We start from the raw sequence: 24,558 nt of genomic DNA on the forward strand, positions 1-24,558 counted from the left end.
TTTAGATAATAATCATCAAATAATACAACTTTGTTAGATAATAATGCTTATTACTGTGTTTTAAACCCACTTCTCTGACTCTCTACTTGTACTTTTATGTTCATCAAAACAGCCACATCTCCATAGTAACGACTAATTGAAGCACTGACAGCCTTTACATTAAGTTGCCGGAGTCTCTGTCATTAGGCTTGTTCTTTTCAGCCTATTACGTAAGTATCTATGGTTGCTATATTGCCAGTGTGTGTGTGTGTGTGTGTGTGTTTGTAATTTGGAACTTTTTTCCAGGCTCCAGGTGGGTTGGTCCATGTGCGTCAGACTGTGGGGGGGAGGGGGGAGGGGGGAGCGCCTGCACTTTATAGGCTCCTCTGCGCTGCTCCGCTCTGTCACACAGCGCACTGAGCCCCGCTCGCCTGAAGGAGCCGCTTTATAAAGAGCTAAATTTACCAAACTTTACGTTGTTTCCTGAGCTCTCACAATTGGCCAGGCGAACTCTGGCTGGAGAGTTATAAGGTCGGGGGACCTCCTACCACTTTTTAAACTTGTTCATGTCCTCGGAGCGCAGCAGCAGCGGAGACGGTGAGAAACAGGCGCACAGACTCCGGCGCGGCTGCCGCTCAACTCAACTCAACTCAACCCGACTTTGACAAGAGATACTAGTTGTTATTTCAGCAAAGAAACAAAAACATAATGGCCTTATCCGGAGTGATGCTACCGTCGTTTTCGACATTCTCTAACCAAAGAGAAAAGACCTGGGAAAACGTAAGTTGATCATCTTGCTTTAAAACAAATCTGTGCGAGTTTAATGAAGATAGTGTAGTTTCACCTGCTGATGTAGATAGATGATAGTGTGGAGATCAAGTGAAGCTGTTCGAGTCAATATATGTTGTAAAAGACATGTACAAAAAATTAAAATAAAGTTCACATAAGAGGATAAAAGTCAGTATAGAGAGGTTTCTCCAGCTGGATCTCGCATCTGCACTTTCACAAGCTTTGATTGATTGTATTTCACTTTTATCAGAGTTGTAACGATCTGTAATCTAATATTGTATCTGTCTTCTTTCAGAGGTGGAAAGGAGATATGGACAAACTGGTCTCCAGCAGCTGCTCGATGCTTGAAATGGTACACAGCCAGGACATTCACAGCAAAAAGGACGACGAGGATCTGAGTAATTATTTGGATCTGGATTTTATTCTCGCCAACACAACAGGCGCAGACAGCGGGGCGGAATATATGGGCACAGTTGAGTCCAGCATGTACACAACTGGAAACTCGGTGGCATCCTACCCAGCAGACGACCACCGCTCCCCGCCGCCCCCGTACGGCGCCAGCCTCATGACAGAGCTTCTCCGCTCCGAGGGAACCAACAGCAGCTATGGCATTACGCGCACTCCCAGCGTTCAGGGGAGATTTTATGTCAACACTGCCCCTTTCCCCCGCCCGGAAAACATCAAAGTGGAGCCATCCATGGACAGTTACGGCCCCGTTTTGGGCATGGTGCCTCAGAGCTGCAGCAAAATCAAGCAAGAGGGGAACGTTTCATGCATGATGTCCTTCGAGCAGCCCCGAGTGGCCATCTCCCCGCGGGCAGCCAGCAACATGACACCGCCTCTCAGCCCCGACGACCAGGGAGCTTCGGACTGCCAGGCGCAGCTGTGCCAGCCCATGAACTTCCCACAGAAGTACCACACGCCGGCAGCTTTCCCCCACCACCACCCTCAGGCTCCACAGCTGCAGATGTCTTACCACGCTCCGCACACTGCCTTCGCGCTGTACGATGAGAGTCTCAGCCTGCAGCCTGGCGCGCAGAGGGTGATGCTCACGCCGCCCTCCTCTCCCCTCGAACTGCTGGAGTCCAAACCCAAGAGAGGACGGCGCACATGGCCGCGGAAGCGCACAGCCACGCACACCTGCACCTTCGCTGGCTGCGGCAAAACCTACACCAAGAGCTCACACCTGAAGGCACATCTCCGAACCCACACTGGTAAGTCACAGCTCACCTTTCGAGGCTGATTTCTTTCTGTGCGCAATTACGCACGGTGCTCAAAAAACAAACAAACCACCACCTCCTCCTCTCAGCACATTCTAATGAATCCCCATGTTTTCTGTCCACAGGTGAGAAGCCATACCACTGCAGCTGGGAGGGCTGTGGATGGAAGTTCGCCCGGTCCGACGAGCTGACCCGTCATTTCCGCAAACACACCGGACACAGGCCTTTCCAGTGCCACCTGTGCGAGCGTGCCTTCTCCAGGTCTGACCACCTGGCTCTCCACATGAAGAGACACATGTGAAGGAGCCCACATTAAAAAAAAAGGACTTGGGGGGGTTAATGGCTGGGTTTGTGTTATTTTTCATTGTGAACCAACTGATGTATTTTTTATTTAAACTGTTCTACACATGACCAAAGTCTTTTTTTTATATATAATATTGAATTTAAAAAACAAAAAGAAGTTTTAGCGTAATTATTTTCTAATAACGTAGCTGGTACTACTTTGGTTCTATAAAAAGCTTTAGAAAAGCTTTGTTTGCTTTAGAGCAGGCAGACCAAGAAGGGGCTGGCCCTGTATATACTACTCTTCTTTGACAGAACTGGAATGCGGTGTTTAACACAAGTGCCTTTCTATGACTCTGCTACTGTAAAACTCTTGTGACAGAAAAGACATGACCACAACATAGTACATGTTCTTGTTGACAGGAGTGACATGCACATACAGTTTGCCTAACATGTGCAAAGACAATGTTTTATTTAAAACTGCCTCAATGTCTTGAGTGGCCTGAGCTGTTGTATTTTATTGCCTTTTCCTGTATGTAGTGGTCGTTGACTCCTCTGGCGTGAAACTCTTGGATCCAGCCCCTGTCTACACTATCAGGGCTTGATGTCCTGTGCATTATTTTTTACTTAAATTTATATGAATATGTAAATGGATTTTATACTGTAAATGTGTATTTATTGTAAATATTAAAAAAACAAAACAATGAAATTGAACATCTGACCTGGGAATGTTTTCGTTTTTACGCTTGCTTGAGCATTCAAGACACTTGCTGCTGTTCACACATTTAGTTTAATGATCTGCATCCGCCCACTCTGCAATACTACCTCATCCTGTGCTTACTGCCTCTCTGTGCAGGCACATAAACCCCGCGCACCAACAGACGACTTCACCAGATACATGTTGCCATTGTAGACCCACTTTTTTTTTTTTTAAACATAGGCACTTGATTTCCACTGTGATGTTATGCAGCTGCAAGACGGAGAAGGGCAGCCACTTGTGGGCTTAGCCTATAAATACAAACACTCCATTTCCATAATTACAGAGTGAGCCAGGAGCCGTCTGGACAGAGGGGCACAGCAAACCCTCATCAGGGAGCCCTTAGACTCCCTTTCTGATGGGTAGAAATTATAGTAGGACATCAAAGGGCCTTAATACTACAATTACACAGTCACTGTGCACTACAGTTTCAAAGTATTGGAGTCGGTGCATATTATGTCTGCATGGTGTCGGGGAGTATTTGTTTCACCCACATGAAAGGTAGAATTAAGTAGATGCATCAAAACCACACAATGTTTTTTTTTTCCCCTAAATCCGTAAATATTAAACATTTTTCTTCAAATGTGCGCTTGGTCTTTTGTATCATGACAATTTAAAGTGTTTGAAACAACTTCACCTTTTATTAAAAGTGGCACTACTCTAGTCCGCAGTTACACTTTGCTTCAGCCCTAATAAAATAATGGGAGGTGTTGAATAAAACCTCAGCTTGAATTATTCATATTTCAAAAAAGAGGAAGTGTGCACTAGGTCAAAAATATCTACAGTGGTGGATGCAAATGTATCACTCTCATTTCACTTTTTTTGTTCCAATATTAATGCAGAACTTGATGATATAAACAATCCATCGTAAATAGTGAGACTTGATCTTCGAAAGGAGATAAAGACCCTAAAACAGAACTACTACACTGTTCCCCCAGGCTGTTTACTCTTTCTTGTTTCTACATTTATCACTGACACAATTATTTTGCAATCAAACAAATGATTCATGGCTTTGTTTGTCAATGAGCCACACCCTTCTTTAATTTTAAAATACCAAACCTACCATGTTCAAAGAATGTTAAAAATCACTTTTATTCAATTAAAAAGTTGGTTAAGTTTTGAGCAACTTAAAACTCCAAGGGATTGTTTTAATATAATCACATACATACTGTGCAATATTATAATGTTACAATGCTGATATGTAGATAAATAAGGCGTTGTCACTCTGTACATGTCCAGTACTGCCTGGAATATACAGTGCATACATTATGTGCCGAATAAACCTGATTAGTGTCAAATGATTACAAGGAAGCAATATTTTAAGGCTTTTACACAAAGTGTCCTCCAACAGGATCATGAGACATGGATGAAGTGAAAATTAAAACCAACCCCCGGAGGAGAAAATCCGATGATTTGTGAAAAAAGCAAGAAGGTTGGAAGCAGATGTCACTGCGTATCAGTGATAATGTTAGAAGAGTCACGGAGGACGAAGCGCAAGTGTAACAGCACCAGTATAAACAATGTAGTTTTACACTTTTCTCCATTTTTATAGAGGCTTTTAGTTGTATGGGAGTGCACACAGACAGACAAGCTGCCGACATGAGAGGGGGTGGTGTGCAGCAGCGCTCCAGGTAGACTGGACTTTGTTCGCGAGAGAGGAAGACGTCAATGATTATCGCTAGCATCTTAATTACTGTAAATACAAGAGGCTAAATCATGTTTAACCAAAGCTTAGTTAGGACTGAAAAAGCTCATGGGGGATCCCTAAAACTTCAGAGAGTTTGATTATACTCAAACATTTCATCAACCTATGTACTTTAAGGCCATAAATAGCAGGTGCCATGATCCTAAATGCCAGGAAACACTTGTATCATTCAAAATAAAAACCAAAATCATGCCATTTTCATGCCGATAATTAAACTCCAGTCCTTCAAGATGGCTTGCACATAAAACCGTTATCTAACAATATTTACAGTACGTGACTAAAGTCGGGCTAACGGGGAAGTCAGCGCGCGTAGTTTGACTATTGACAGTTATTAAAGGTTATATAAAACAGTTTATACAGTGCATTTTACTTGTACTTCATACACCACAGATTCATTGCTTCTGTATACAATTAAAACAGTAAAATATCCTTAACTTTTTTCTTTTTTTTTTGTTTGCAACACACTGGCTTTTGGTTAAGGCAGGGTGATTAACCATAACAAGATATGGAGCTAGATATAGGTTGTAGTCTGGTACCCTGCTGGTTTGGGTTGCGTTAAATCGCTATGTTCTTGCAGGGTTGAAGCCAGGCGTAAATCAAGTGGCTCCGTATTGTCCCTGATTATAGTTGCCATGTAGTTTGGGAGCAATGAACCATAACTGGTTGCTAAATGTGGAGTCATCTGACTTGAGTCCAGTCATGGCGGGAGAAAGCTCTGGTCTCTTTCACAAATTGGTAACAGGGGCTTGCTAGTCATGTCGGGCCAGTGTCGGTGCTGCTGTCATGAGCCTGCGGACGGGGAGGGCTGCGAGGCCGGAACGGGGACGACTGTAAAGTGGTGGTGGTGTGGTGGTGGGGGCATGCCTGGTCAGGCGCTGGGCATGTCGGCCCGGCTGAGAGCGATGGCGAGCTCCAGGTCCTCTTGCTCCCGGAGCCGCAGCCTCCTCAGCCGCTCCTGCTCCTCACGCTCGCTCTCCCGCTTGGCCCACTCCAGCTGCTGGCTCTCACTTCCAAACTGAGGGGCAGGGAAACAAACATTAGATGTGCACGAAAAGTCAAAAAATGCAGGCTGAAATGTCAACACGCAACAAAGAAAAAGGAAAAAAAGAAAAAAAAAAAGATGAATTGCTGGACGAAAGCTGAGATAAAAGGAACGGCTGATGCAAATTAAAAAAAATCAAGTGTTTCGAATTAGGCAGAATATCAAAAACTATGTCCAGACATAGTTGAAATGATTTGATATATTAGAGTCAATTGAGGAAAAAATAAATTAAACAATACTGACATTTAGATTTCACTTGGACGTCACAAGAAAAAGCCAAGAAAGCAGCGCTACAAGCTTAACAAAACAAAAGACTCCTGCACAATACACAGTGCTTCACTAGTGCCATAAAACATTGCTCACATATGTCCTCTATTCATCACTTGGATCAACGTGACTGAGGAGGATATACATTGAAAATAACCGTGCTCATGAATCACCCTACTAAGATTATGCGGTGCGGTGCGGACAGGTTTTTCACATGCAAAGGGATCGACCACCACACCCTTGTACGGTCTTACCTTGACATGTTCGGATCCTGGCAGAAAAACAAAGATTACAACACAGTGCTCGATATAAAACAAAAAAAATTAAAGGAAAAAAAAAAAAGAGCATCAAATCCCTTTACCAACTGTCATGCTATAGTGAGAGGGGGAAAAAATGAATGTGTGTCATGTCAAACGATATACAAACCAGACACAAAAAGCTGCCATGCATCATCTCTCCAACGTGAGAGCGCGTTCAGCTTTCGGACGACACACGACGGCAAAGAGGCGGAAGGGTGGAGGACAAACAGGAAGATTTGCTCTGATGTGCTCTGCTTCGAGGCCATTCATGCTATGACAGAGAATAAGCCGTCAGCCCGTAGTTTGAAACGTGAAAAATGCTCCTCGTGGAGGCTACCTGACCTGACCTGACCTGACCAGGCAAGTTAATGAACTCGCTGAATCTTCTCTGGATAGGCTGAAGCCGACAACAAGCATGCAAGCCCCCTTTTACCAGCTGGACGATGGCAACAGGTGACAGCGCAGAGGCAGACGCACCAGGACTGTCCGGGTCGCTCATGCAAATGCAGATTTTTTCCTTCCATACAAAGCCCTCAGATGTTTTTTTTGTCAGTTGTTAGTCAACAGCCAGTTAAAAAAAACAAACAGCCGTCCTGTGATGGCTTTGTGAAATCATTGAGTGAGGGGTTGGAAAGTTAACAGAATGAGGCTCGGTGACAGAGAGCTGACACCGTGAGCCTTCAGCTCTGCAGTCTGAAGAGTGAGATCAGCGTTATGCAGACAAAGGCGCTTGTTCCAAGAGAAAAAACTGTAAGTGCGCTACACTTACAGAGGCAAAATCTGCAAAACCCACAGGACAGTCCTTGGATGTTTTGCTCGACTCTGTCGTAACAACAGAGTCTTTACTGTCTGCTGTGGAGCCGCCGCTCTGGAGCAGCTCTGATGCAGCCGAACTGAGCGCACCTACTGGAGAAGGGAGACATTCAAATAAAAAGATCTAATTTCCAAATCCACGCAAAAAAAAAAAAAAAAACAGTTCTGGCGGCCTTGACTTTGGAGGCTAGCAACCGTTAGCCCCTGGGGAAAATAACCTGACACTTGTGAAATACACTGTTGCTAAATGTTTTACAGGAAGCCAAGAGCTTTAAGTTCAGAGTTTTCACCCACGGGTGATATTGGTTTTAAAAAAGGTGTTAACCGCACTTTTTGTATAAAGCTCACTGATGCATTGAAGCTTAACAAGCACAGCGTTGCTTTTTTGGAAAATAGAATTGCAGAAGGCTGACCCACCCTTGTCTACTGTGGGGCTTTGAAGACACTTCCTTTATTGACGGTATTCTCATCTGGTTATGATTGTGCAGCTCTTTAATTTGCACCAGTTCCACAACACGTTGCATCTGCAAATGAGGGCCTTCGAGCCAACTAATTATTCCCCTTATCTTATCAAAAATACCAGGAGCATTTCAACCCAAATTAAGTTTCATTTATCCAATTACTGCCCTATTAAAATACTTGAAACCTCTTCACAAATGCCTCAAAAATCGCTGTGACACACTTTTCACCAGTGTTTTTACTTGAGCAAAACTAGTTTTGCAATTGACCCTGTGATGCAAGCACTCAAAACAATGTACAACTCTGAGAGGGATCTCACTTCCCCATCACGTAGGCGGCACATCTCTGGAGCTCGCTCGGTTTCTTAACAGCGGCTACTCATCTCTACCCCTCTGTGTGTGGCGAAGCAAAAGGGAACACCAACTTTCTCACGCTGTGGCTTCTGCTAAAAGAGTAAGTGCAAGGTAACAGCGGAAGGGCATGTGCTGGGCATGGCCTGTGGTGTGTGTGTGTGTGTGTGTGTGTGTGTGTGTGTGTGTGCGTGTGTGCGTGTGTGTGTGTGGGAGAGAGAAAGAGAAGGACTTCACATAAACAACAAAGAAAAAGATGAACATGAGGCTAAATGCATCCAAGAGGCTGAGGTGGTTCTTAATCTCACCACACTGGTTGATTCAAGAGAAACTTATAGAGCCACATGACTTTGAAACCCTACTACTATTACTACTACTATTACTATTACTATTACTATTACTACCACCACCGTATCTCTGCCACCAGCCTTTCCTGATGCAACTTCAAAAGAAGAAATTACTTTCTCTGCACCCACACAGCTCAATAGGGAAGTCTCTTTTTTTTTCACGTATCACCAGGGCTCAAAACTCCCTGACAACACTGAGTCACACAAGAGGGATGCAGACACGTTGCCCGCATTTACATTTTCATCACAAGTAACAAATGTCAAATAAACATTTGACACTTCGGCGTGATTGATGACAAATTGTACTCATTTCAACCGGTTTAAGGCGACATCGCATGCTGATTACGCACATCACTAAATCACCGATGTCACATTAAGCAGCAAGCACAATCACACGCGGACTTACTGTGTATATACACGTAAAATCAGGGCTTACCATAGGGAGGTGCAGGCCGGTTAGGCACATTTTTCTTTGACGGCAGCACAGGGTTGTCCGACTTCTGTTCATACACCAGGGAAAAGACAAAAAACAAAAATAAAACGCCTCGACTATCACACAAAATAACGACTCCAACAGAAATGTCAGCCAAAATCTAAAGCCTACTATGGCCTCAGACCAGAGAGACTGTTTTCATAAATGTGTTAAATTGGCAGGAAAAATAAGAAATCAGTCATGTTGAGAGTAACAATAACAACACAGCTTTCTACAGCTAAAGAGGAAAATGATGCTTTATGGTGCAACTGGTTCATAACTCCCAAGAATCCCAGGAGCTTACCTTTGACATCTGACTAAAGTCAGCAAATCCACCCCCCTTGCTTCCAAAGGAGTTGCTACCAAAAGGGTCCGCTCGCCCAAACACATCTGTGACAAGAGCACATTGAAGAGCATTTGGAACATTTGAATACTTTTATGGGAAGAGCCACAAACTATAATGAAGTTCAGCCCCAAACCACACATTCAAAATCATCTCTACATCTACGGCTTATTCTGAAAAGGCCTGCGTGCGATTTCCAGAGGAGGGAATGTGGCGCGACCGTTTAATTTTCCATGACATTTCGCAAAAAAAAAAAACCTGGAAAGCAGACGTTTTGTTTAACCTGACGTATGCAACTGATCAACTAATTAAAGGCGTCAGTTGGCGCACTGTTAACCAGAACTGTGCCTGGGTTGTTTTGAAGCTCGGTGGTATGCCGCTTAATGAAAAAAGAGGCAAACTGCAGATGGTTACAGTGAAAAAACAAAACATTGTAATAGAATATGTTTGTTGTGAATGTGCCACCACAAGAGCCCCCATTCATGTGAAGTACGCTGTGTTTTTCTTTTACGCACAGTAACCCGGCTCAGGTCTACAGTTGCCTCTGTGTTCCTCTGAAGGTGTGTAGCACGGCAGAGCACCGGCCACTAACTTAAAACAACCTCTGTGGCGAATGAGGCAGAGCAGCTCAATAGCAGCAGATATAAAGACAGAACAGAGGCAGGAGTGAACTGGTTAAAAGGAGTGGCAGTGTATTCTAGTAGAGCAGGACCAGCAGTCACAGAGTTTCTGTTATGTTTGGCCGCTGCGAGCCTCCTGTTTTTCCAGGGTAGGGGGGAGTATTTTTAGTTGGCCAGTAGTTAAATGCGTAGGTACTCGACTAAAAATAGCCCCAAACCGCTGGAAAAATTGAAGCCACAGTGAGTAAAAATTGTTTGCCCCTCATGCCCCCAAAAATATAATCTAAATCTAACACGTCACCCAGAATGGCAAAGAATGACTCTTTGAGACTAATTTCACAACAAGGACACTCTCTCATGTTCAGATGGCGGTTAATAGAGTCACATTCCCGGAAATCTGCATGGAAAATCTGTACATATTTAGTACAGGGATGACTGTGCATTCATGCCTTTATCCGACATAGCACAGTACATTCAACTGTGGCGCCGCCATATTCACTACCTACCTATCTACCTATCTACGTACCTGAAACAAAATGACACACAGCCTGAGCCTACACATTCAACGGTACAGTGTGTAGTACAAAACACAATTGTGTCTCCCCTAACCAAGAAACAGGATGTGGTTGCTCTCTTTCCCTCAGTCACAATGCTGAATATAGGCCAACATTACAGTATGATGTCACGGATACACTGTTCATAAGACAGAGATGTACATACAAATAGATGAGACTGATAGATAAACTGTAGCACTTTTGATTTTTACCGTAAGGACATAAGCTCCAGAAACAACTGAAAATCACCCTACTCTTTATAATTACAACTGGGAAGACTCAGTAGAAAGTCTTTCCCTGTGTGTTCAGTCTGCAGTAAAGTACCTGAACCCTTTGGCTTGGGGCTGTTTGATGCAAACGGGTCACCACCGCTGCTGCTGAGGGCACTCGGCTGCAAAGAAAAACAACAAAGGAGCACAAGCACAAGTACAGTGAGCAAGCTATTGAAAAGATCTTGAACAAACACACACAATGACCACATCAGCACAACCACCAAGAATCCCTCTGTCCTCCTCCTGGTTGACTTTTCCAGGTAGCCATAACGGCGAAGACACGTCAGAGCTCGTTTCTGCAGTGTCAGCTTTGTGACAACCGCAGCGCGTCACTGAGCGCAGGACAGGAAACATCTTTTTGTTTTCATTAAAAAAAAAGAGGGGGTATGTCTGATACCTTGGCAGGCGGAGTGGGTTTTCTACCAAATGGCTCCGAAGATCCAAACATGTCTGACTTGTCTGTCCTCTTGAAGAAATCGTCAGATGAGGTGCCTTTGAAGGGATCACTTTCTTTGAAAGGGTCACCGAACGGATCTACGACAAAAAGACAGGACAGTCATCTCTAACCTCTGACAGGAACTCATTTACGTTTCTTTTTCTCCACAGTATGAACTCTGGACTGACATTTGCATTTAATCCCCAACAAAACAAGCTGGAATAATCCTTATGCTTTCTGAAAAACAGGAATAGATAATAAAAAGAGGCGTGCAGGCGTTCAGACCTTTGAAGGCTTTGAAGGGGTCTTCTGTCTGGAAGGGGTCCGGTGGCGGCTCCTTAGCTGTGCTGTTGTTGAACATGGCTATCCTCGACTTGAACGAGTCATCCTGGTGAATGAGAACATTCAAGATAGATTTATTGTCATTGTATGGTTGATACAACGAAATTACATTGCACTCAATATGCTGGGCTCAATATAAAAACAATTAAATACTCTAGTAAAATTAAAAAGTATACTCATCCATACATCGTCTCATCCATTCAGTCACATTCACGTCATCATACATCACACCATTTACTCAGTACCTTGTATGCATTAAAAACGAGACAGTGAAAGTGCATATGCTGTGTATGGTACAAAGTGCAGTGCATTTTGTGAGTTCTTGCTGTTATGTTGGCAGATGTTGGTGGATCTGTTTCAGGTCAGTGTTGAATATGGTAATGGCCTTGGGGTAGAAACTGTTTATGAATCTTGTGGTGCGTGTTCTGATGGACCTGTACCGTTTCCCTGAGGGCAACAGTTCGAAGAGATGGTTAGCAGGATGGGATGAGTCTTTCAGAATGTTGTGTGTCTTCTGCAAACACCGGGAGTTGAAGATGGAGTCCAGGGTAGGTAGCTGTTGTTTGATGATGTTTTGGGCAGTTTTTATGATCCTTTGTAGTGCCTTCCTGTCTGCAGCAGAGCTGCTGCCGTACCACGTCAGGATGCCATAGGTCAGCACACTTTCGATGGAGCAGCGGTAAAAGGATGTCAGGTGCTGCTGTGACAGGTTGACTCTCTTCAGTGTGCGGAGAAAGTATAGCCGCTGTTGTGCTTTCTTAACTATTGCAGTGGTGTTTATTGTCCATGATAAGTCTTCCGAAATGTGTGTACCCAAGAATTTGAAGCTTGACACTCTCTCCACTCCCTCCCCGTTGATGTATAGTGGTGTGTGTTTGTCCTGCTTCTTCTGAAATCAATTATCAGTTCTTTCGTTTTTTTGATGTTGAGGCTCAGATTGTTCTCTGTGCACCACTCTGTCAGTTTTTGTACCTCCTCTCTATAGGCAGACTCATCCCCTTTAGTGATCAGCCCCACCACGGTCGTGTCATCTGCGAATTTGACCACTGTGTTGGTGTTATGTGATGGAACGCAGTCATATGTGTACAAGGAATAGAGGAGAGGACTCAGCACACAGCCCTGTGGGGCCCCTGTGCTGAGTGTCAGAGTGGGTCAGAGTGAGAGGTGCGGCCCATGGAAAACCCACAAATTAATAAACATGTGGGGGGGTTGGTGAAGTCTCAACAGTGAAACAGCAAAACAATGGACTTGTAGTGAGTATTTTAAGTGACAAAGCAAAACACAGCGAGACAACAATAAAAGAGAACATGCAGAGTCAGTAAACAGACTCCAAACAAAGAGCACAGATCTAGCATGTCTAATCTGTAATTGTAAAGTATGACTGAAAGTCCTTTTCCACAAAAATGCCCTCAAATTATAAGAACTAAAAACTTTGGGAATAACAAAACTGGGGAACAAACAAAGGTTTCAGAGGAATATTTGTCAGATATGAAGCGGTGACATTAAAACTACTAAATCCGAAATGTGCCTTAGTTTCTTCCGTCCTGCATTTGTATTTTTAAAGGGCAGGAAACAAACCCAGACGCTAAAGTCTTCAAGAAGATTCATTCATCATCTCCTCACCGAACTCCTGAAACCTCCGTTCTGCTTCTCAGCAAACCCTTCGCTCAAGTCTGGCAGGTTGTTGAAGTTTCCCCCATTGATGTCGCTCAAAGCACTATTGTACTGCTCAATGGTCTTGGTCATCTCCTGTTGGCTGTCCTGGATCAGCGACAGCTTACTCCGGGCCTAAACACACATTAAAAAAAGACAGTTTCATCAGATTTTCTTCACTCTGTATTACCAGGTTTCTCAGCTGTTCAACACTGGTCTTGTGGTTAAGCTACTTTGATTTCTTGCCACGTTTTCAAAAACCTTTTGAGGCTGAAATAACATTCCCACACTATCACATGAGCAGCAGAATTTCGAATTGTCATACAGTAGATTTCCCACGGCTAACGGCAGAAACAGTTTACTCAATAGTCTCGGCAGACGGAGGAACGTACCTGGTTTTCAGCCACGTAGCCTACACATGTAGTGGTTAGTGGTTAGATTGGTGAAAATAACCTTAACCGCCACAATAAAAGAGTTTCACTTTAGTGTACTTCAAGGCATGGTAAATACTTATGAACAATGGTCACAGCGGTAAACGTAAAGCGAATGTGACATTTCCGTGTGAACGAAACCTTCTCCGCCAGCGTAAAATACAAGTTTAAAGTCCACAGACACACACGCACATGAACGCACAACCTTATCTCGTTTCTTAAACTTAATTTGTATGATGATGATGATGATAATGATAATGATGATGATAAGCTTTATTTCAGGAACAATTAAATATATATAAAACAATATAAACCAATCATTAACAACAACGCAGACAGCCTATAAACTGGAGCTCTAACTCCAGAGATTAAAAAACATTTAGACTTTGGCTCCAATATTTCCAAAAGCATGAGAAATACCTTACATCACCCCTTATAATTTCATTTCTTGACTCCCTTAGTCTACACATAAATCAGGTGGGTGCATCACTCCTAACAAACATTTCCCTTGCCCTGGTCCATCTGGGGAGTTTAAAGGGGAACTACCGTTTTTCCTCAAATAGTAGCCGGGGCCTTTATTTACACAAATGCCTAGGAGACCCGGCCTTTATTTCTAAATCCCTCTGTTTATTTATACATTAACGACCAAGCTCATCGTTCTGTAGCTCATCTTCACTCATCTTCCTCGCTGCGCTGTCGGACCTGGGTCTCTGTCTCCATAGCGCTTCGCTCCCATTAGAGTCAATCAGAGCATTTTCATGTGCGCTGTGCTCCACGGAGCAGAAACCTGCCGTTCAGCAGTGCAAGGCTGTCCCTCTCTGGAGCAGGGGATGAGGTCGGCTTCACTCCGGTCAGTCCTCACAGACAGACCACAAAAGTTTAAAGAGTTTCTGATCATATCCTCGTCAGTTTGTTCCAGGCGGCAGAGTTTTTTTTTTTTCCGACCTGGCCTGTATTTGGGATCGGCCTTTATTTGTTCGTGACCTGGCTATTAATTGAATACCGACTATTATTTGAGGAAATACGGTATGCACTGCAGGTCAGGTCGCTTTTCCTCTGTTTTGCTAACTCTCCTCTCAGCCATGTGCATTTGTTTACAATGAAGCCGGAGAGAAATCAATCAAGAGAGCGGTACATAACGTTATCATGTAAGATGTTACGACGTGTACAGTATATTTGTGTAGCCTTATCTGCCATAAACAAGAGATTGCGGGTTACAGGGCACGTTTGTGTCATGGTGCACAAAGACGAGAGCTGGGACACCAGGGTTTTTCAGCCAAGAGATGAAAGGTGGAAGGCAGAGAGCCTCCATCCTCCCTCGAATCAAGTTACATGTCATTTATTAAACCATCACAATTACTCCAAAGCTGTTAAATTAAGGTGAAAATGTAGCATAGTTAAGCTAAAAATCCTGAATAGTTCCTCTTTAGGAAATAACCTAAAAGCATCATTATATGCCACTTGGAGTTTCTTCATCTTTGCCTTGCTAAAACTGCACCACAGGATAGTGGAGCACAGGATGAAATCTCAACATCAACTGTGCACACGTGGAATTTCCGTATGCACTAAAAAACTGTATATTTATGCTCCACAGCGCTGAGTTAATCCGTTAACGGTCAAAAGTGGCAGAACATCCTCATGTAACCTGTGTCTCTGTGTCTGCACTGACCTGGCTGATCTCCTCCTGGGTGGTTTTGAGGGACTTGACGATGCTGTCCAGCTGGACGCGACCAGAGAGCAGGCTCTGCTCCAGCTGGGCCTCCTCGTCCTGCAGCCGGCTCAGGTCTGCCTTGGTGCGGCCCAGTTCGTCCTCCTGGCTGCGGAGGTCTGACTCCTGAGAGCGGATCTGGCTCTGCAGGGACGAAATCTGGAGCAGAGAGAGAAAAGGCCGTTTTTCATTTGTAGGTTCATCAATTGCATAACAGTTAAATTGCTGCACATTTCGAAATTATAGCCATAACTGGTTTGGTTTGGTTTGCTTGTTAGGACACATCAAAGCAGCACTATTTTAAAAAATAAAAAAAACACAGTACAGTTAGATGGTGGTCCTCATTAAATCAACTTTTAAATATGTCCAACTTAATTGGCCACAGATGAATCAGCAATGCAATCCTTCACAAAGTCATCAAAACATAGACAGTCCCACTATTTTAAAATGGTGACTGTTTGAAGATAATAATGCACAGCAAGTATGAATTCAACTTGAACTTGATCTGCCCTCACAGTGTGACTGATAATTTGCTTAATAAAAAGATTTCGCCACAATTTATTAAGAATTGCATGTGTAATCATCACTGTGTCACCTGCGGTTCAATACAAAATACAGCAGAATTCCTTGTGAGTAAGTCAAGTTTGTAACCGTTTGTGTCTCATCCTGGCACTTCTGCTTGACGTCATTGAGCATCCCCTCCAGCTTGGAGCGCTGCTGGTCCATCTCCTCCAGACGATCCTGTGCATCCTGCTTCTGGGACTCCAGGTCCTGCAGACTGCTGCTCTCCCTGTCCAGGTCATTCTGCATGTCCTGAAGGTCACACACATACAGGCGTTAGAAAGAGACGTTTACAGACTGTATTATAGTATCAACTCTTCTAGTTCTCCTCCAGATTGTGTAACTTGCGCAAGAAGCTGGTTTGTACCATAAATTTAATGCTCCAAGCACAGAGAGAGTTAGACACTTACACGTCAGTCATTAGGCACAAGTTCCATACAAACGTATCTCTGTGAGGCCTTACCTGAACTTCACTGTTTTGATGTCTAATTGAGTCCTCTTTTTCCCGTATCTCTTGCTCCAGGATGAATTTTTCTCTGTAGGTAAAGCACATGGAAGAGGAGTGAGGGCAGGAAGTAAGAAACTCTGCTTTTTACCCCTAAGAAGCTAATGTTGGCAAAATGCATGGCTTAAAGAGACAAGAGCAACGTAATGAAAGGCAAAAACCGGTTAACACTTTAGATTAGGGAACACATATTCACCATTAACTAGGTGCTTATTAATATGCATATAAGTAGCTTACTAGCTCCTTATTAGTAAGTATTAAGCACATATTAACACCTTATTCTACATAGCCTTATTCTACTTCTATTACACCATGAATTAAGATTTTTCCTGATATTAACTCCTAATTATGGCTTATTCATTGTAAATTAATGCATTAATGCTATACTAATTCAGAGTGATAAAGGATTATTATTATTATTCACATCATTATTCAGAAACAACAATGCATTAATTTACAATGATAAGCCATACTGTAATTAGGAGTTAATATGAGGAAAAATCTTAATTCATGATGTAATAGAGGTAGAATAAGGCTATGTAGAATAAGGTGTTAATATGTGCTTAATAATTACTAATAAGGAACTAGTAAGCTACTTATATGCATATTAATAAGCACCTAGTTAATGGTGAATATGTGTTCCCTAATCTAAAGTGTTACCCAAAAACCTCATAGAACCACTTCATTCATTAGTCAGTTCTCTTATTGTAACTTCAGACTGAATACGAGATATTCAAGTCTGTGTAATGTCTGCCTGAAACTTCCAATTAGAAAGAGACCTAATAATAGAAAGTATTCGCAAGACTCTAAGTGGTGATGTTTTCTTTGCCAAGTCTCTCTTGGTATAAAAACACTCCAGTACAATAAAAAGGTTAAAATCATTAAATAAAACTATTACAAATGGTTTTAAAAAAGCTTTGATCCTGATCCTCGCCATCACCTCGCTGCAGCCACCTCTCCTTTTTCTCAGAGGAAGTGAGACAAAGCGATCCTCCTGTTACTCAGGGTGCTCACCTCTGCAGCTGAGCTATTTCCTGGCTGAGGTCATCCAGCTCTTTGATGCCTGTCAGCTCCGCCGACCCCGTGGAGCTGGCGCTGTCCTGAGGCCAGAGACATTGAGACAGAGGAGTGAGAGAAAAGTAACATCGGATGAGAAAGTACGATCGAGGATGTGAGGGAGGTGGTGGTGGGGGCGGTGAGAACAGAGACGAAGACAGAGTGACGGGAAACGGATTAAATGGACGCAATAAAGACATTGGGGAAAATGTTTTAATAAGGAAAAGTGGGACATAAAGGAGGGAGAAGGAGATCAATGGGGACACGAGAGGTATGCAAGGGGAGAGAGGAGCTTCCCACTGATATGTCTAACAAAACAAAAGACACAGGAAGGAAGGACAAACACCTCGCACAGCCAGGGAGGGAGCAAGAGATCCTGACAATACATGCATGAAGAGAAATGTGCACAAGACAATGGAAAAGAATGCAACACTACAGTGAAATCTATTTTATGCATCGGTGTTCAACAGATCATGCCAACGATGGAGTTTCATCAGAAAATCACAACGTCCCAAAACTGTCTCAAAGCACCGGCCAGACACAAACTTTGCCTTTTAGTTGTTTTTAAAGTCTCAGATTCAATCTCAAAAAAAGGAAACTGTGTAAAAGAGTCTATGTGAGTTGTGAAGCTACTTGTACAAGAGTTACAAAAGCTCATCTGTTGTACAGTATTTCTTTGCACACTCTTGTTTAATTGATCCGACTCTATTCAAACACATCTGTTTCTTATTAATACCAACACAAAAGAGTCTACACACTTATCTAAAAGGTTTGCTCTTGTGTCCAAAAAAAAAATCTGTTCTGTATGGAAAAACTGAAAAATGACACCTGTGATGTTTGAATAGGGATAAATTTTTTTTTTTTTAAACCTATATCCCACCGGTAAAAACCTGTCTTAATAAACACATTTTGGCTTTACAATTAAACATGTTTTTACTTAAACATAAATGGCTCAGGCCGCCAAAACTATAATATCTTAACTACTGGCTATTCTAGACTTTGTATTAATAAAGTGATGTATCATGTAGTAGTGTATCAATGCTGATAACATGACAGCAGGTGGCAGTGTGATGCCCTTAACACAAGTTTAGAAAAAGACACATTTGTGAAAACCCCAAGAAATCAGAAATATGCTGAGAAAAAGCTAAAATCTAAGACAATCAGTGTTTCGTTTTGTTGGGGGAAATATATAATAAATAAAGTTTGATACACAATAAAGAGGCTAAAGACCAACATGCTTCTGTTTAAACCCGGTGCTTCAGACTGAGATGGAGAGCGTTTGATGGAACACATGCGCCACCCAGTGACACAAAGCTCAATTACTCACTCGGCGCATATTAGCTAGTGCAGCAGGTTCAGGTCTCATAGAAGACATAAGCCCCATATAGCTCTGTCAGAGAGGATAGAAAACAGCTCAAACAAGAAAAAGCATAAAAAACAGTTTTGCAAGGTAAAGCTAAAAAGCAAGAGAGCAGAAATCACTGTTCTTAAAATGCAGCTGAAAGTGAAAAAAGGTTGGCTTTGAGAAAACACAAGTAATTGATATAAGCTGAGGTAAAGTCAGGACTCACGGATGTTGCCGTCCTTTCTGAGGGAGGGATCATGTCTGGTGTGAGAGTGGAGGGAGGGTCGATGCCTTTGGTCATTTTCTGCTGCACCAGATGCATGGCCAAAGAGAACTGCTCCCAGGTCAGCTTGCCTGTCTGCTTAGTGTCAGCCAATCCCCTGCAGACAGAGCGCTAAACTTCACTCAAAATGTTACATACTGAATCCTATGTGTGAAATAAAGATACCCAGTATGCGTAGACAAAACAAACAAACTCTTAACTGGTGCCACTGTCTCAAGTTTTGCATCTGACCCATGCCCTGGACAAAATGTGATGTCTCAAACTGTCCAGAAGAGGGTGCTGTGGCATTAAGCCAACACAGACTCTAATCTATGTGGATAGTTCAGCACTAGTCAGTAATGAAAGCACTAGTAGTGACAAGTTCACCACAGGAATAAATAGTTAATGACTTCTTTTCCGCTCTTGAAGACATTTTACCTCTTATTTAAAAAGAAGTCCAGTTGCCTTCAACTCCAGCATTTAATGAGTACCATGACCTGGATTAAAGGTAGACCGACTATTTGGTTTGGACAATAAATCGGCAGTGATAGGACATTTTATAGACTATTTGTTATTGGCAGAAGTATTGTGGCTGATAACTGTTTGCACCAATCACACAGTAAGGCTAACACCATCTTATTGCACCAGATCTCCTCATGGGGTTATCAGCTGATTAACTGGGTATTAGCTTTTTCCTGCTCCAAAGTTGGCCTTTAAAAATCCACTAATGGTTGAATGACCACCAACCTGAATGACTGAGAACCTGCACACACATATATCTAACTTTTGTTTTTCCATGGTTCAGGTAAAGTTCAGGACAGTCAGGCCACCATTGTAGCATCTGCTTTGTAGTATATGTATACACAGATTGCAGAGTTTGTACATCATGGTATTAAAATCTTTAAAGCCATTCTGTTTTCAACTATCACACTGTGTTTTACCTTCACATTCAAAAACCTGCAGCATATTTGCACCATCTTTTCATCACTTGCAATTTCAGTTTTTACTTATCTTTTTTTTTATAGGTAGGCACAATTTCAAATCTACATAAAAGTAAAGAAGGTAATTAATTACTTGATAATTGTCTTTAAACTCATTCCTTTTCTTTTTATTGCCGTCACACATTCTACAGTGGCTGAGAGGGCTCTGCTGTACAATGCTCTGCAACCTGAGAAAGCACATGCAAATAAACACAACCAAGCAAATTAAGACTAAACCTTCACCACTTCGCCGACAGACAGACATTTAAAAATGCAAATAAGAACGAGCCAACTAATAAGTTATGCGCAGTTTACACAAACACGCAACGAATAAAGACAACACGATAAATACAAAGACGCTGATGTCCTACAGAACACAACAAACAAATATATTAACGACTCTTCAGTGGTGACTGAAAATTAGCAAACACTGTTTATTTTCCTTTCCACATTCTCATCATGTGATTTTGTGAATACATCTGGTGTTAGACTTGTTCTTGCTAGTTTTTATGTGGAGGTGTTTTATGTTTGTGTTTTCTTCAGCTGCAGTGCATTTAGCTCTCTCTCTCTCTCTCTCTCTCTCTCTCAGCCACGGTAACATTCACAGTTTATGAAAAGTGTTGTGAACTGAGCTGTGGTCTCACCATATCTGTGCCAACATCGTCTGGGAGAGAGTGGACTGCATGAAGATCTCTATCACCTCGGTGCCGGAGACAAGGCCGTCATTGTCGGTGTCTGTCTGCTTGAAAATGTCATTATATTTCTCCCTGTCAGCCACCGGTACCACCCAGTTCACCACCGGCTGGAATGAACAAAAGACAAAATTTAGGTTAAATGAGCAAGAAATTGAGCATTGTTGGAGCCAAATGCAGAAAACATTCACTATAAACACCAAAAGGTGCAGCCAAACATTTTCCAAAAATCCTGCCCTTAATGGAAACACGCATTTATTCATGAACTGTTTACCCAAAAACAGAATGGTTACTGACATATCACACACACACACACACTGGAAATGGTGGTGTGTTAGATAAAAACAAAAAATGATAAAATCTGATTTTTGTAATTGAAGGAGTACTGTAGCACAACTATATTTCTAGTCTAGTACATGTTGTGTAGACAGCCTAGATTTTTATTTTGGGCAAGTTACAAAGAAATGATCAACTTGGGGATGTTTTAAATAAAGGGAAGAGGACATTCATTGAAAAAGAGAGGACATTGGAACAAGTGTATGACAGCTACATCAGGTGACCATGGTACAAGTATGAACAGGAAACCTGGCCTCTCTTCCCTCTCAAGAAAACCTGTTTTTCAAATGTCACGAGTTAAAGCTCCCTGCAGCTATGACAAGAAGGTAGAAAGAAACACATTGGCTGATACATAATGCTGACAACAATGTGGCAAAACGAGTCCATCCATTAGCAACAGAAAGAATCAATGAATGCATGAAATGCTGGTTTCATTGAACCACCAGGCCCTGCTCTTGTGACGCTTATTTTTGGGAGACACAAGGGAAAAGTAATGCATTGATTTTTCCATGAGGATTTAGTGTGTGCAATTTTTCCTTCTTAATTTCTCATAATAAACTATCTACATTCAAAACGTTGTTAAGACATCCAGAGTTTACTTTGGTCCACAAGTCACTGCATTAGGAAGTATGTAAGTATGTAACCACCAGATTTAGGTTTATACATGTACAAAGTAAGGTTAAAATATGTTTTGTAATGAAACGAGTAGAGCTAAGAAATACCGTTTATGAAATATCAATATAAATATATCTTGAAAATAAACAAATACATTTTTTGTATAATTATTAGCAAATTGTAATTAAAGGCTAATCAACACAATATTTCATAGAAATTAAGAATTTGTTGGTCTAATGCAGAAAAGCAGATTATAGTTATGGAGTTTATCTTTGCACTGAACTTTAGTTTGATATGTGGCATTTCATACTCTTTCTATAATTGTATTTATAGTAATTCATTAATTAAAATACTGTGATATGAATTGTAACTGAAGTGCTTCATCTCTAATACATAAGACTTACAACGGCAGTTCAAGAGAAGCACAGGAGAGGAGATGAATGGACGTACCGGGGAGCTGGATTTGAAGGAGTGTTTTGGAGAGAGGTTGACAGTACTGGTGCTGAGGGGGGAAGCACTGCCCAGAGGAGGAGTGCTTCGTAAGGTGTCTTTGAGAGGAGCTGGGCCACCCATAAACCCTGACAGAGCAGGCAGCACAGCCACAGCGCCTGGCAGCCCGCCAGCTGTTTTCTTCCTTTTAGAGGGGGGGATGAGTGAAGACGGTAAGCTAGCTGGGATGGGCTCCTGCTCCATGGCTCGATAAACAAGATGCATGGCCTAGAAAACAGGGAAATCGTTGCACTTTTAAAAGAATGGTAAAATCAGCTTTTAAAAACCTTTACTCTATTAGAGACTATGTTTTATTACAATAAGCATTTGCTTCCCAATATAGGCTGTGGTAGACTTACCACTGTGAATTCATCTTTGTCCAAATGTCCATCTTTATCCACATCACTTAGGTCCCAAATCTACAAAAACAGTGCATAAAAGACAAAGTGAGCATGATTTAGTTGCTTTGAATAAACACTGGCATGTGTTTAGCATTGCAACGTGTCATCTCACCTTTCCTAACACGTCCAGAGGTAGCTTGGAGTTTATCAAAACTGGCCTGACTTTATCCCCAGAGAGGAGACCCTTTACTGGACACAGACTCTCAAAAATGCCTTCAAACTTTCCTTTTTCGTCAGGCTGGGAAAGAAAAAAAAACATTGAAGTTTAGATGACAAGCTTGATTTTATATATCGTCATGAATCTTCATAAAAACACTATGAACTCACCCTTATCGCCCACTGCGAGTCAAGCGCTGTTGAAACACTTAATAATGGGCTGCTAGTGTCTCTCTGTAAAAATATGGTAAGGAGTAGATACTAATAAACAGGGCAGACCGATACACAAAATCTGCATGTATATTTTCATGAAAATTAGAAAAAAGACAGTAAGAAAGTATTTCAACACTTACAAATTTGGGTGCAGCTAGGTTTTGGTTGAGGGTGTTGAGGCTGATGTCATTTCCACCCTGTGCTGAAGCCACCAATCTCAGAGCTATGAAGAAACCCTGAAAAAAAGAGGAAGGAACCAAGGCAAGCCCAGGATTTAATGCACACATCAGCATCAGTGGTCACAGCCACTTTTAACGGAAATGTAAGATTACCCGCTTATCCAGATAGCCTTTTCTTTCTGAATCTGCCAAATCCCATATCTGAGAATATAATAAAACAGATTTAGATGCTATTGATAATTGATTAAATGTCATTCGTGTGCACGTATATGTATGTATTTATGTTTAAGACCCACCTTTCCCAATGTAATGTCTGGGAGGCCTGACTTCTTAAGGAACTGAGCAGCATCTCCAGCTGATACTTTGCCTGTGTTTGTTGGATCGAGCTATGAAGAACCAATAACAAGGCGATAAGTGGAAACAGCTGGCACAGCTTTGACTCACACAACTGATTTTTTTTGTATGAAAAATCAAATCACAACAGTTACTACGAGCTTACCTGTCTGTAATAGGTTTCATAAGCTGGGTTTCCACTCGATAACTATAAAAGAAGAACATAGGGCAGAATTACAACAAATATAATGAAGGAGGGTGTGTTAGCTAGCACACGCCGTTGTAAAGCTAGTTATGGCTCTAACATTAGGAGACTGTAAAAGGTGAAAGTAGGTAAACACAGCTTTTAACGCTAACGTACGATTTATTTATGTTCAGGTTTAGCTACCAAGCACCCTTTTTCGCTAGTAACGTCACCGCCTTCCTGGCAATAGCAGCTTCCTTCTTCCATTAAAACGTACAGTAACTTTGCTATCCTTACTACTACATCTAGCCAACCGTGTTAACTTAGCTGACAACGACAGGGTGCTAATACGGTTCAGCGGGGCCACATACACCGCAGCTTATAAAGCAGTGGTGCGGCGAAAGCTTACAGCCACTGTCACTGTCACTTGATTATGATCTATATTTTAAAAAAATTAGGCACTTTTCCTTGAGACACTGGCTGTTCTTACCTGACTGGTACTCATGAGCGCCGCCATATTTCCTGGTGTCTCGGGAGCGCGCAACGCCCCTTATTCGAACGAGCGTGAGCGCGGATAGAACGAGGAGGACAGAGGTTCCGGTGGGAGAACCGTTTCCATCACAACACTAGAGAAGAGACAGGGTGGGACAACGGCTACAGTGGTAATAATACAGGGGGGTGGGTGGGTTTGAATCCTGTTAAAATAGTTCAAATATGAACTTTACTAATTATAATCTTGAGACAAATTATGCTAAGAAACTTACAGAAATCGAAAATTGACATTTGCTAAGAAATCTTTTATAGGCTATTGCGATCAAGAGGAAATCAGACGCCCCCCCTTCCAATTAAAATGTGGCTTTGTGAAAACAATGGGCCTAGCTAAGCTGTGTGCCGTGTCAGGGAAAAAGAAAACCAAATACCCTATGACGCACAGGCACAGGTGGGTGATACCTAAGTGTCCTGCTGGGTCCAATGTAAATACCGAATAAGATATATGTGAAAAGAGTTTCCCCTCAGGTTAAATCTACTTTAACCTACATTACATGTTTCATGCCATTCAAATTGATAAACACTTCCGAACATTTTCTCCCTCAGCGCACCACACAGGTCT

General features: G+C 42.2%; 2 protein-coding genes and 1 long non-coding RNA gene across 9 annotated transcripts; 2 read left to right on the forward strand and 1 right to left on the reverse strand.

The window, feature by feature from the left end:
• The first annotated feature begins 382 nt into the window (after nucleotides 1-382).
• Nucleotides 383-2,984, forward strand: klf2b (Kruppel like factor 2b). Its single transcript, XM_085804924.1, has 3 exons — nucleotides 383-759; nucleotides 1,064-1,982; nucleotides 2,114-2,984. The coding sequence occupies exons 1-3, from the start codon at nucleotides 688-690 to the stop codon at nucleotides 2,287-2,289; spliced, it is 1,167 nt and encodes a 388-aa protein (XP_085661050.1). The 5' UTR covers nucleotides 383-687; the 3' UTR covers nucleotides 2,290-2,984.
• A 1,110-nt stretch (nucleotides 2,985-4,094) lies between these two features.
• On the reverse strand, nucleotides 4,095-23,989 carry LOC146970345 (epidermal growth factor receptor substrate 15-like 1). 7 transcript variants are annotated; one of them, XM_085804921.1, is made up of 24 exons: nucleotides 23,938-23,989; nucleotides 23,430-23,471; nucleotides 23,227-23,316; nucleotides 23,084-23,131; nucleotides 22,892-22,987; nucleotides 22,710-22,772; nucleotides 22,495-22,620; nucleotides 22,341-22,400; nucleotides 21,943-22,209; nucleotides 20,494-20,651; nucleotides 18,834-18,987; nucleotides 18,590-18,652; nucleotides 17,221-17,306; nucleotides 16,165-16,237; nucleotides 15,792-15,953; nucleotides 15,102-15,299; nucleotides 12,972-13,136; nucleotides 11,292-11,394; nucleotides 10,968-11,104; nucleotides 10,623-10,689; nucleotides 9,086-9,171; nucleotides 8,746-8,809; nucleotides 6,296-6,312; nucleotides 4,095-5,747 (listed from the first exon to the last, which is right to left on the reverse strand). In XM_085804921.1, the coding sequence occupies exons 1-24, from the start codon at nucleotides 23,962-23,964 to the stop codon at nucleotides 5,601-5,603; spliced, it is 2,499 nt and encodes an 832-aa protein (XP_085661047.1). In that variant the 5' UTR covers nucleotides 23,965-23,989; the 3' UTR covers nucleotides 4,095-5,600. The 7 variants fall into 7 exon arrangements, with proteins under 7 accessions (XP_085661047.1, XP_085661043.1, XP_085661042.1 ...); XM_085804917.1 differs by lacking the exon at nucleotides 6,296-6,312 and adding an exon at nucleotides 7,110-7,243; XM_085804916.1 differs by lacking the exon at nucleotides 6,296-6,312 and adding an exon at nucleotides 7,110-7,246.
• On the forward strand, nucleotides 7,985-8,287 carry LOC146970346 (uncharacterized). The gene is made up of 2 exons (XR_015038071.1): nucleotides 7,985-8,123; nucleotides 8,192-8,287. It is a non-coding gene; the product is annotated as an uncharacterized LOC146970346 (long non-coding RNA).
• Nucleotides 23,990-24,558: the final 569 nt, after the last annotated feature.

This window comes from Trachurus japonicus, chromosome 17, assembly GCF_045865225.1.
Source record: "Trachurus japonicus isolate A0001 chromosome 17, Traja_1.0".
Classification (NCBI taxonomy): Eukaryota; Metazoa; Chordata; class Actinopteri; order Carangiformes; family Carangidae; genus Trachurus; species Trachurus japonicus.